General features: G+C 53.3%; 2 protein-coding genes across 9 annotated transcripts in view; one reads left to right on the forward strand and one right to left on the reverse strand.

Annotated features, from left to right (window-relative positions):
• MCRS1 (microspherule protein 1) lies at positions 1-9,861 on the forward strand. 5 transcript variants are annotated; one of them, XM_053554101.1, is made up of 15 exons: positions 1-138; positions 1,443-1,886; positions 2,060-2,198; positions 2,543-2,681; positions 3,295-3,453; positions 3,589-3,665; positions 4,571-4,679; positions 4,960-5,098; positions 7,816-7,891; positions 8,209-8,237; positions 8,356-8,448; positions 8,623-8,705; positions 8,858-8,945; positions 9,183-9,310; positions 9,421-9,861. In XM_053554101.1, the coding sequence occupies exons 2-15, from the start codon at positions 1,766-1,768 to the stop codon at positions 9,505-9,507; spliced, it is 1,467 nt and encodes a 488-aa protein (XP_053410076.1). In that variant the 5' UTR covers positions 1-138; positions 1,443-1,765; the 3' UTR covers positions 9,508-9,861. The 5 variants fall into 5 exon arrangements, with proteins under 5 accessions (XP_053410076.1, XP_053410075.1, XP_053410077.1 ...); XM_053554100.1 differs by having other exon boundaries at positions 2-138; positions 3,589-3,698; XM_053554102.1 differs by having other exon boundaries at positions 2-138; positions 1,443-1,562; positions 3,589-3,698.
• KCNH3 (potassium voltage-gated channel subfamily H member 3) overlaps positions 9,848-12,164 on the reverse strand; it is a 20,602-nt gene continuing 18,285 nt past the window's right edge. For 2 of the 4 annotated variants that reach the window (XM_053554096.1, XM_053554098.1), the window contains exons 13-15: positions 11,674-11,780; positions 10,887-10,996; positions 9,848-10,805 (exon numbers count right to left, since the gene is read on the reverse strand). In XM_053554096.1, coding sequence (XP_053410071.1) covers positions 10,206-10,805; positions 10,887-10,996; positions 11,674-11,780 — 817 coding nt within the window. In that variant the 3' untranslated portion in view covers positions 9,848-10,205. The other 2 variants (XM_053554097.1, XM_053554099.1) reach the window with 2 other exon arrangements.

Here is a 12,164-nt window from a genome sequence, read left to right on the forward strand (position 1 = left end):
TCGCACCAGGAGCCGGAAGAGATTGCCCAGCCCCTAGTTTGTAACCCGGAAGTAGACGTAGCTCACGGAAGCCGGCTTTGGCCCTGCGGCTGCTGCCGTCGCCGCGGAGAAATTGTTGGAGCTGGCAGCCTAGGAATGGTGAGACCTTGCGGTTCGCCGCAGAGGGTTCTGAGCGGAGTTGGGGATGAAGTGGAGTTTTCCAGAGTGCCGCTGGGGACGACTCCCCACCAAGGTTTGGGGCCCCGCCCCAGTAGCGCCCCGAAAATCTGCGCATGCGTGGGCAGGACTGGGCCAGAAGCTGGCCTGAGGTGTTACGCATGCGCAGAGTGGCGGGCAGAAGTGGGGTGAGAATTGGCCTGAGAGTTGATCCCTTTCCCCCCTCAACTAGCCTGTGGATCTTAAACCAAGGCTCCAAGAGCATCTGGGTTCGCCTAATGCTCTGCTTTGAGTTGCAGAGTTGACTTCATCACTGTTCCTACCCGATCCCCTGAAAACAGACCAGGACCGGTCTTTCACCTTGGGTGTGCACTCCCAGAAAAACTAGGCTCAGAGGGCTGGGAAGAAAGGGGCCAAAGACCTTGCCCCAGTCTGCCCGCAGGCTCTGGCCCTTTCACCCTCTCCTCAGGTGTTAGTATTTTCAGCCGTATCCTATGGAGAGGCATCTGAGGACAGGGCCAGAACGCTGCCAAAAGCCACCCTGAGGCGGCGCCTGTGGCCCCATATACCGAGGGTGGCAGGTTCAAACTCGGCCCCGGCCAAACTGCAAAAAAAAAAAAAAAAAGCCACCCTGGCGAGCAAGGGCGGGGACCTGCAAGTGGAGTGCCCCAAAAGTACAGAACCTGAGTTCTCCAGGGTATAGCAGTGGCCCTCTCCCTTACACCACTCCCAAAGCGGTTGATAACTCCTGCAATTCCCAAACCGGGTTTTTTGGCTATCACAAGATACTACTCACTAAATCTTCGGCAAAAACTCATATGGAAAAAAAAATGAGGTTGAGTGGTTGGAGTTTTATCTCCCTTTCCTTTTTCCAGTTTTGGTCTGGGAGGGGAAGGATGGTGCTGTTGAGCTGAGTGGGCAGCTGAAGAAAAGAAAAAGTGAGCCAAGAATCCTTTGTTTCTTGCTAGTTCGTAGTTGCAGTTAAGGTGCTTAACCTACAAGTTATGAGTAGAATTAGAAGGATCTATGAACCCCCTACAGTAGTATGTGTTCGTACGTTTCTCAGAAATCTGTAGTTTGTATCATATTCTCAAAGGTGTCAGGGACCATCACAAGGCTTAGAAGGATTTATAAAGGTAATATTGGCAGAGTAGAGCCTTGGGCCTCTTTCCCCTCCATGTGTCTTCCCTAGTTTATGGGACCCTGAAGGACCTGAGCCACTTTAAGGCAATGAGGCTGGCCAGTTAGAAATCTGAGCCTCAGGGAGCCTCATTTCTCCTTCACAGACTCTCCTCTCAGCCTCTAAGCTCACCTGGTCAGAATCCTTGGATGAGCCTGTGGGACCCTTCCTCCTAGCCCTGTGGTTTGGAACCAGTGGCTTTGGGACTGTAAGAGGATGGATAAAGGTAGTATGAGGCCGGGCCAGCTCCCCAAATGCTCGGGCGCCAAGCATCTGCTGATTCCACCCTGTGCCTGGCACATGTGTCTTTTGGTCCTGGCCGGGCATTGTCACCTCCCCCTGGGCCAGCACCATCCACGTACCTGTCGGCAGAGCCACAATTTACCGACTTGCTGTTGAGCTGCCACTCTTTGGCATGGCTGCATTTTGATGGCAGAGCACAGTTATGCCCAGAGCCCAGTGTGTCGGCATCACCAGTCTGACCTGAGCACCATGCACGACATGACACGTGGCACCGGGGGAACTGCCCAACGTGGAAGGTCTGGGCCAGGTCTGAGCCCAGATGGGATCTGGATGGCCAAGGAACTCCTACCTTAAAACCTCAAGTGTCAAGGAGACTGGGGAGGGGCCAAGAGGGTTGGCAGGAGGAAAGGGGACTGAGGAGGGGTCCTATGTGCAATGGCTGAAGGCACTGCTATGAGTTCACCATTTCTCCTTTTCTAGATTCTCAGGGACTACTAGATTCATCCCTGATGGCATCAGGCACTGCCAGCCGCTCAGAGGATGAGGAATCGCTGGCAGGGCAGAAGCGAGCCTCCTCCCAGGCCTTGGGCACCATCCCTAAACGGAGAAGCTCCTCCAGGTAATAAGGGTTTGGAGGGCCAGGGACTGGGAAGGGATCTGTGGCATTAGGTGCTGGGTGCCTGTGCCACTGTTGGAAATGGCTATCTGAGCCCCTTGAAGACTAAGTGTTGGTAGAGCCTTGTGCATTTCCTATCCTTGCTAAATCCCTCCCCGTGGAATTAAGGAATGGGGAGGAAGGTCTTAGATCTACCACATGAAGTCTTTGTGCAGTCCCCTGTCATCTAAGCCTCACTCTGGTGTGAACTTAGCTCCCTGCTGGAACCTACTCTGTTTTGGAGAATGGGTGTGTGTGCAGCTACCAGGGAGGGATAAGGAGTGCTCACTGGGCTGGACCCTCCACAGGTTCATCAAGAGGAAGAAGTTTGATGATGAACTCGTGGAGAGCAGCCTGGCGAAGTCCTCTACCCGGGCAAAGGGGGCCAGTGGGGTGGAACCAGGGCGCTGTTCGGGGAGTGAACCCTCTTCCAGTGAGAAGAAGAAGGTGAGGGATTGGGAGATGCAGGGGCTGGGGGGAGCAGTGCCAGATTTTGTGTTTCCCCAGAACCTTTGCCAGCTGCCAGGAGCCCTGAAGAGGAGGCTGTGTGAGGACCAAGCTGCCCCAGCCCCGATCTCAGATGCCTCCCTCCTGGGAGCCCTTCTCTCCCTGCTTCCACTTTCTTACTGCACGCACACACACACACACCCCAACCCTGACAGTGCAGCCTGTATCACATTCTGTGTGGGAGGCATGGAGCATGTATCTATTCTGGGAGCAGACAGCCTGTTCCCAGCATTGCAGGGTGTAAAAATAACCCCCAGGTGGCATTACTCTGGCCCTAGACACTGCACCAGCAAGAGTGATTTCCTTGTATCTTCCTCACCCACCCTTCACTCTGGCGTTGGGGGTGCCACCAGCAAAGACAAGACCCCTTGTGGCCAAGGACAATGTAGAAGTAATTTGGCAGGGGTGGGGGTTGGTACTGGAAAGCTGAGCTCCCTTCCTCGGCTTCCTGTCATTGGCTGGGGCTGTCACAGAGTACATAAAGCTCTGGGCCTGACGTCCCAGCTCTCCTGATGGCTTCTTTGAGCTCACTGTATTCCTGTCCTCTGCCCAGGTATCCAAGACCCCCAACACTCCTGTGCCACCCAGCCCAGTCCCAGCCCCTGGACTCACCAAGCGTGTGAAGAAGAGTAAACAGCCACTTCAGGTGACCAAGGATCTGGGCCGCTGGAAGCCTGCAGATGACCTCCTACTCATCAACGCTGTGCTGCAGGTACTGCGTCTCTCCACAGGGTGTTCTCTAGCCTCTAGTTCCCAGCCCCTAAACTAGCCGGCAGGGCCCTATGGTGGCAAGGGAAGGGTTCTTCTCATCGCTAAGGCTGGAGCAAACGCCTCTGGGGCCTTGCAGACCAATGACCTGACATCTGTCCACCTGGGAGTGAAATTCAGCTGCCGCTTCACCCTTCGGGAAGTCCAGGAGCGCTGGTACGCCCTGCTGTACGACCCTGTCATCTCCAAGTGAGTGGGGGTGACTGCAGCAGTGGGGAGGTACTAGAGACACCAGAATTTGGCTCCTGGAGAAGAGAGAATTGTACCAGGGTCCAAAGAGCCTTGCATTCCCAGGGGTTATACCAAGCCCTTCCAGACTTCAAAGGGAACCTTCTTCCTACCTCTAGCCCTGCTAGTCCTTGCTAGAAGTAAGGGAGTCTGTAAGCACAGGAAATAGCATGGGAGAAACCTCTCCAGTGAATGCCAAGAGCTCTGGTTCCATCACTATGTGCATTGTGGCTTTGGGCAGGTGACCTCCTAACCTTCCTACACTGCCCTCTTACAGTTTCTTCCTCCTAAGAAGATGAAGTTGAACAGATCACCAAAGCCCCTTCCATCACCAATAGCCAGGCTTCCAAATAAACCCGTGTACACACTCAACACACTCTTCCTCCTCCTCAGTCACTTAGTTCAGCGTTTTCAGTGCTTGGCTGGATGCTTAACCCCAATCTTTTCCTTTTCCACAGCCCTTGGCACCACTTAAGCTGCAGCCACAATCCTGACACACCAGGAAATGGGCCAGGCTCAGCTTAGGAAAAGAGGAGGGGTGGCAACTTTGGCCAAGTAGAGAGGAAGAGCTTGGGAGGGAGCAGCAGCTTATCTCCAGATCTGCCTCAGGACTGGGGTAATAAGGGAACCTAGGAGCCTCCATTATCTGATTTGCCTGTTTGATTGATAAACTCGTGGGGCCATAGGTCCTATGCTAAGCCTTAGGCTCTTCCTATTGAGGGCCTTGCCTCTAGGTTTGGGATCTCAAAGGCTTTTAGATTTAGGAGAAGTGGGAACCCTGATAGCTTGACACCCTCTCGTTAGCCTTGCCCTCTGTCTCTTCCCTGGTCCAGGTTGGCCTGCCAGGCCATGAGGCAGCTGCACCCAGAGGCCATTGCAGCCATCCAGAGCAAGGCCCTGTTTAGCAAGGCTGAGGAGCAGCTTCTGAGTAAAGTGGGATCGGTAAGGCTAAGGTCTTGGAAAGATTGAGGATCAGAGTGGGGGCAGTTGGACCAACTAGGAAACAATATGAGGTGCCCCCACTCCCACTGTCCAAATGCATGTATGTGCGAATGCACAGACTTGTGCAGGGGCCTTTGTGATGAGGGCCTTGGGAGGAGCCAAGTGTGGTCCCCTGGGCTCCCCAGCTTCCACAGGGGACTAGGGTAGGAAGTAGGGGTTGGGAAGTCAAGGGCACCTGTGAGAAAGCTCAGCTGCTCAGAGCATGTTTCTCACCCTCCAGACCAGCCAGCCCACCTTGGAGACCTTCCAGGACCTCCTACACAGACACCCTGATGCCTTCTATCTGGCCCGTACTGCCAAGGCTCTGCAGGCTCACTGGCAGCTCATGAAGCAGTATTACCTGTTAGAGGACCAGACAGGTAATGAATGCCCTAGGAGCTGGCAGGTGGGAGAGTGAGTAAGAGAGAAGTAGTCTGGGCACAGCTGCTCTGAAGTGCTGTGTAGCAAATTCCTCAGTGGCGCTGCCGTGTCTTGTTCACCTCACTTTGCAATAACAACTTTCTTCCAGGAGAGAAAGTACTTATAGATATCTTAGCATCAGGGTAAGGGTAGCCAAATTTTCCTGGAATCCTGAGCAAAAATCCAAATAGCAGAATTGTCTACCTCTTCCTATTTTTTTCTGACATTTTACCACTACATAAATAATACATTAATATAGCCTTAACGTGCAAAAAAATACATTGATATGTTTTTTTATGGGTAACTTTCAAACATGAGCAAAATGTGAAAATCCCCTCCACTGCTTACTGTTCCCTTTGTTTCCTGCCCTTACTTTTTCTAAGTTTTTCTGCCCCTTTCCTCTCTCCATTGTTCCTTCTCTCTTCCTCCTCTCCTCTTAGAAGGCAGTCAGCACTGTCAGCCTACCCTCAGGCCATTCAGGAATCCCCACTGGGACATCGGCTCTCTTCCTTCTGTCTTTCTCCTTCCCCAAGGGCCAGAACAGTGCTACAAAATTCTCTTGCTCTTCTAGTGACAAATGATAAAGCTGCAGGAACCCTTCAGTGAGACTGATTGAGGTTCCTATGTCCACAGCACAGGCGTACTCTTACTTGCTAAATGTGACTGTCCAGGCTCGGCACCTGTAGCTCAGGGTAGGGCGCCAGCCACATGCACTGGGGTTGGTGGGTTCTAACCCAGCCTGGGCATGCTAAACAACAGTGACAACACAACAAATAGCCAGGCGTTGTAGCAGGTGCCTGTAGTCCCAGCTACTTGGGAGGCTGAGGCAAGAGAATCGCTTGAGCCCAAGAGTTTGAGGTTGCTGTGAGCTGTGATGCCACAGTACTCTACCGAGGGCAACATAGTGAGACTCTGTCCAAACAAATAAATAAATAGATAAAATGAATGTGTTGGGCGGTGCCTGTGGCTCAGTGGGTAGGGTGCCTGCCCCATGTACCGAGGGTGGTGGATTCAAACCCGACCTCTGCCAAATTGCAGCCACAATAAAAAATAGCCAGGCATTGTGGCAGGTGCCTGTAGTCCCAAGCTACTCAGGAGACTGAGGCAAGAGAATCACCTAAGCCTATGAGTTGGAGATTGCTGTGAGCTGTAATGCTACAGCACTCTACCAAGGGCAATAAAGTGAGACTCTGTCTCTACAAAAAAAAAAAATAAATGTGACTGTCCGTTGCCTTCTACATGTCTGCTCAGTTTTTACACAGTTCTGAACATAAAGCTTCAGCTGTGCCTTTCACTTTATATCTAGGGTCCTGCAGCTTCTAGTTTGGAAAAGGTATTCCTACAGGAGGATTTTAGAAAATCTCCCTTATCGGAGGGAAGCCTCATCTTTCATTCCTCAGGACCTCTGATTTTAGTGGGTCAGGGGGCAGCCTTCTTTATTCCCCCAGCTTGCAAAATTCTGCTTCCTCATACTTGGTATCACTGAATTCTCAGAGACACTGGATAAAATTTATTTTCAACTGTTAAAGCTAGTTGCCTTGTCATTATTTTGAAAGTTATTTTGTGTAAAGTTATTTTTTAACTGAAAGCCTTAAAAGTTTGATTTTTTCCATCAAGAGTCTTTATATGTGGGGATTTGATTTCTCCTTTGCCATTTAGAGCTGGGAGTCTCTAGGAACAGGCGGTAGACACTGCTCAGCTGTCAGATCAGCTGGATATTAGATTGGTGAGATTTTAGGCAGCTTTGGGTGGAGAGAGGCATGTGGTGGTATGGAGGGAATTCCCCAGTCCCTGCCTCCCCACACAGTCTGACCTAAGGAGGCCCAGGAAGGGAGTGTTGGCAGCCCCACTTCCTGGGCTGAGTAGGTCCCCTCACTTCCTCAGCCAACAGTCATAGGGCCACTAGCTGCCACAGAGCAGACCCTGCAACCCTGGGAACAGCTGGCCTAAAGGCAGAGGTTCTTAGATATTTGTGGCCCTAAGCCCTGTTACATTTTGACCAGGAAAAAACTGAAAAACTTTCATGAAGCAATATTTATCTTGAATTGTGTCCCCATGGGCTCTAATGTGATTCTTATTCCATTTCGTTTTTTTAAAAATAAAACTAATTTCATGATCCATTACCATCTCATTACTCCCAAATTGAAAAACACTGGCTTACGTTGGAGCAATTCCCCACTGAGAACTGCTTTCTAAGTGGGTCTTGACTGGCATGTCTTCTTAGCCCTGCAGACGATGGTGGGAAATGCTGAGGGCATGTGATGTGGAGGAAGGAGAAATTTGGATTTGGAATCAGGAGAGCAGGGCTTAAATCTTGGCTCTGTTCCAACTGAAGCCATAGTTCGGTTATCTTCCCATGTCTCTTTTCTGACCTGTAAAGTGGAGCATTTAATAGTAGTAGTGTCTTCCCTACTTGCAGCCATGTAATCAAGAGCCCTGCGTACACTGAGAAGCCTATAAAATTTCAGTTTTAATTTCCTTCCCTTTCTAGAACCACTGCAGCCCTTAGCTAAACCTAGGAATGCATCGTGCTGAATCAGAGCACTCCCTCACCTGCGTGGGGCTCTTCACCCAGGCTCAGTTATTGCAGTTTCTCCACTTGGCTCAATTGTCTGCTCAGCAGCTTGGGCTTGAGTAGGACCCTCAATGCTCACCCTTCCTCTTATCATTTGTTCAGTGCAGCCACTGCCCAAGGGGGACCAAGTGTTGAACTTCTCTGATGCAGAGGACCTGATTGATGACAGTAAGCTCAAGTGAGTGGCCGGCCCACAGGCAGGCATGGAGAGAATTGAGTCACTCCCCTGGGGTAGAGTCCCAGCCCTCAGGTTCCTGTTGTAGCTGTTGGTACTTGGTCCTCCTTGCTGAGGCCCTTTGCTCCCCTCCTACTGGGGCCCTCTTAGATTCACCCCTTGCCCTTATCCCCTCTCCAGCCACAGAGAAGATGGCTAGGCCAAGGCTATATACATATTCTTCTAGGCCGCTTGGCTAAAGGGGCTCAGGGACCCTAATGAGCCAATTAGCAGATGAGCTAAAAGTGGACCTAATTCACCCTTCTCTTCTTGCCCCTCAGGGACATGCGAGATGAGGTCCTGGAACATGGTAAGTGTGCCCTGTTGGAGACCGTGAGGGGATAGAAGCTTCTGCTGGCACAGAGAGGACCAGTACCAGGTGCTGGTGGGCTCAGAATGTCCTTCCTTACCACCCTACCTCAACCCAGAGCTGACAGTGGCAGACCGGCGCCAAAAGCGAGAGATTCGGCAGCTGGAACAGGAACTGCATAAGTGGCAGGTGCTAGTCGACAGCATCACAGGTGAGGAAGCCCAAGGACCAGAAGGCTCACTCTTCAGCATCCTTCAGCCCACCCTAGCTAGGTGGGCTCTTGTTTCCCAGGTCCAACTCCTTTCCCTTGCAGATCTTGCCCTGGTTCCCTGTCTTCCACCCTGGCCCTCAGGAGTGGCCTCTTCTGAATTCTGTCTTCCCCCAGGCATGAGCTCTCCAGACTTCGACAACCAGACCCTGGCAGTGCTGCGGGGCCGCATGGTGCGGTACCTGATGCGCTCTCGCGAGGTGAGTCGGGCTCCCCCACCTCACTCTTCCTAGGCATCCCTTCTCTGTCACTGCCCTTTGTACAGTCTTTGATTTCTCATCTTTTCCTGGCCTGTGTGGACCTCCTTCCCCAACTCCTCAGGTCCCAGTCCTCATCTGCTCCATTTTTCCAGATCACCTTGGGTAGAGCAACCAAGGATAACCAGATTGATGTGGACCTGTCTCTGGAAGGTCCAGCCTGGAAGATCTCCCGGAAGCAAGGTATCAGCCCCTTACCCCAGCAGGAAGCAGTGTGAAATGTCCCTCCTAGCCTGCCATTTCCAGTCCTGGGGCTTGGTGTCATGGGAATCTTCATGGAGCATCTGAAGCAGGACCTTAAGGAGCCAGCATTTCAAGATCCCTAACATGGGACTTCTAGACGCCTTCTTGCTCCTGTCCCCATACTTCTAGCTCTCTTTGGGCTTCCCATTTTCTCCCTTTTCTTCCCTATTTGCACAGGTGTCATCAAGCTGAAGAACAACGGAGATTTCTTCATTGCCAATGAGGGCCGGAGGCCTATTTACATTGATGGACGGCCTGTGCTGTGTGGCTCCAAATGGCGTCTTAGCAACAACTCTGTGGTGGAGGTGAGCTGGGAGGGAGGTGCAAAGGCCAGGGCAAGACCTGGGTGTGGTGAGATAGTACATGGCTCGGCCCTGATCCCACCTCTGACCCCAGCCTCCTCTCCCTCACCTAGATCGCCAGCCTGCGTTTTGTCTTCCTCATCAACCAGGACCTCATTGCCCTCATCCGGGCGGAGGCTGCCAAGATCACACCACAGTGAGGAGTGGTAGCAGGACCTTTAGGCTCTCTCTGGTCGGTTTCCTCTGCCATTCCAGCCCCCTTGAACTGGGAATTCAGGCTCCTAGAAAAACCTGTCCAGGGTGAGCAGCAGGAAGCCCAGCTGCTAGCCCACTGATTTGAGCCTGGAGGGAGGGTAGGGCTGGCACCATGAAGCCAGGAGAAGGTGGGACACTTGGCTTCCCTAGAGCCAGAGCCCCTCCCCCTCTTTCTCTGCAGACAACTCTTATCTCCTCCCCTCAGATTGCCACCTTCACTCCCGTCTCCAGCTGATTAGCTTCAGCCTTTTCCTTTATTGTTTTTCTTTTGTAAATAAAAAGCACCATGTTCCAAAGTAGTTTCTTTTATTATTATTTTTAACATAAAAAATGTGGGGATAGGTGGAGGCAGGGGCACATGCAGGGGATGGCAGAACCCCTCCTTGTCCTCAGGCCTGTGCCCCCAAGCCTGCAGAGAGAGACCAGGAGGTCAGGGCCCTGGGAGTAGGGCCTGCACCTGAGGCTCTAGTCCACCCTTGCTGAGGGTCAGGGGCCAGGCCCTCCTTCACTCTCAGGCTCCTTGCCCTGAGCCAGCGGGCAGCACGGAGTCCTGGGGGGTGGTACCACTCTTCCTCCACCCTGAGGTTGGGCAAAACAGCAGATGGCAGCATGTCTGGCAACACTTGAGTCCTGGAGCCGGCAGTCAGACCCCTGTGCCTTCTTCTTGGGTCCACTGGACTGTGCCAGAGCCATGGCAGCCAATAAGCACCATCTCTAGGCTATGGGGGTCCCAGGGCAAGGCCAGACCTCCTGACCCTGGTGGGGGCTCTCCAGTGCTGGTAGCCTCAGCCTGGCTCACAGGCTCTGGGGGCCCAGTCCTAGCCCCTTCCTCAGAAGGAGGAGGTGAGGCAGGGGTGCTGGGCTCAGAGCAGAGTTCTCCTGAACCAGGGGGCTCTGAGTCTGAAGTGGAGGTCCAGAAAGCTGTGGCTTGAGGCCAGGGGGAGCTCTGAGATGCTGGGGGGCCCCAGGGCCAGGGTGCCATGAGGGGAGGGGGCTCTGGACGAGGGTGGGGCCAAGTCCCACTCAAGACAGAGCCAGCTGGGGGCTGCAGACAGTAGGAGGATGCTCCTGTGTCCACACACAGAGGCTGCAGGAGCCCAGAGGCACTGGCTGGGCAAGGCCCCTCTCCCGGCGCCTGAGGACACAGGCCCTCCCTGGGAGGCGTGAGGACCAGCTGTACAGCCTGGCGAAGTGATTGCAGTCCCTCCCTCATCTGCAGCACCTGCTCAGACAGTTCCACCACCTTCAGGGGAAGTAGAAGGCCAGGTCACATAACAGCATGTCTGCCCCATCCCTTCCTGCCTCCACCCTGCCCCTCACCCACCGCCTGCCGCAGCTTGTCCAGTGTGTCTGTATTCCTTGCCTCGCCAGGCCCAAGAGGGACAGTGAGCAGGCCACTCTCTGTGGGTAGTAGGATGGGGTTATCAGCTGGGGCTGGTAAGAAGAGACAGACAGTGTGGAGTCCAGGCCTCTCCCCCAGTTAGAATAGACCTCACTGACCTGGGAGGACCCAACTCTAAGGATCATGGCTTCTGGCCTCAGCCAAGGTGCTGAATTTTGCCCAAACTGCCAGGGGCAGGGAAAACACCTCCTAGCAGCCCACAGTCACACTGCTCAGCACTCACCTCCCCTCAGAAAGCTGTTCTTTGTGCCTGTCTTCCAGGGAAATGGACATTCCTAGGAGCTCATTACCTGGTCCACTTCCCAGGCCTGCCTGGCCTGGCCTAGAGCCCATTTCACCCTGTTTCCCCAGGCCTCTATCCCCCATCAAGCCAGACATTGTGGTAAAGATTTTAGTTACATAATCTTAGTTAACACACAACTCATTTTATAGGCAGGGAGCTGGGGCCAGAGAAGCCAAGTTCACACTGCTTGAAAGCTGACAGAGCAGGGATCCAAATCCAGTTCCCAGGTACATCTAACACCAAGGCACTAGTTTAACTCCCCTGTGCACTTGGCACAGGTGAGGGGGGTGGTGAGCAAGAGGGCTCCCAGGCAGTCTGTACTCTGCGGGTTTCTCTAACACCGAAGGCTCAGAGGCCGACAATGCTTAAGATTCATAGGACAAAGGGGCTGTCCCACCAACCTAGCCCATGCCGGGCCCCCAGTACCTGGTCCAGGGGAGGGACTGCTGCTACATTCCGGGCCAGACTGCCCCACGCGGAAAGAGAACTTGGGCTGATCCGAGCCACAGCCATCCTCAATGCCATCTACTACCCTGTGGACCCAGGTGCCAGGACAACAAATCAATGGACAGGCAGCCACTGCAGTGTCACATGAGACAGGATTCCCCTGTGTCCACATACACAGTCTGTAGGCGGCTGGAGCTGACCAGGAGCCCTCAGGGTCTCAGGAGAAAGCTAACATGTAGCCCCTTCCCATAAAAGCTGGCAGTTCAGCAGGGAGGCCAAGCTTGAGCAGTGTGAAACAGCAAACGTTTGGGTTATGCCATGTACCATACCATGACAGGGGGCCGCAGCAGGAAGGAACAGCCAAGGAAGGCTTCCCAGAGAGGCAGGCAGAACCAGGCAAGCTGGCAGGAGTTAAGATGGAAGGATGGGTGCCCAGGGCTGGGGTGTGCTTGCCTAGAGTCTCAGCCTTA

The sequence above is a fragment of the Nycticebus coucang genome, chromosome 12 (genome assembly GCF_027406575.1).
Source record: "Nycticebus coucang isolate mNycCou1 chromosome 12, mNycCou1.pri, whole genome shotgun sequence".
Classification (NCBI taxonomy): Eukaryota; Metazoa; Chordata; class Mammalia; order Primates; family Lorisidae; genus Nycticebus; species Nycticebus coucang.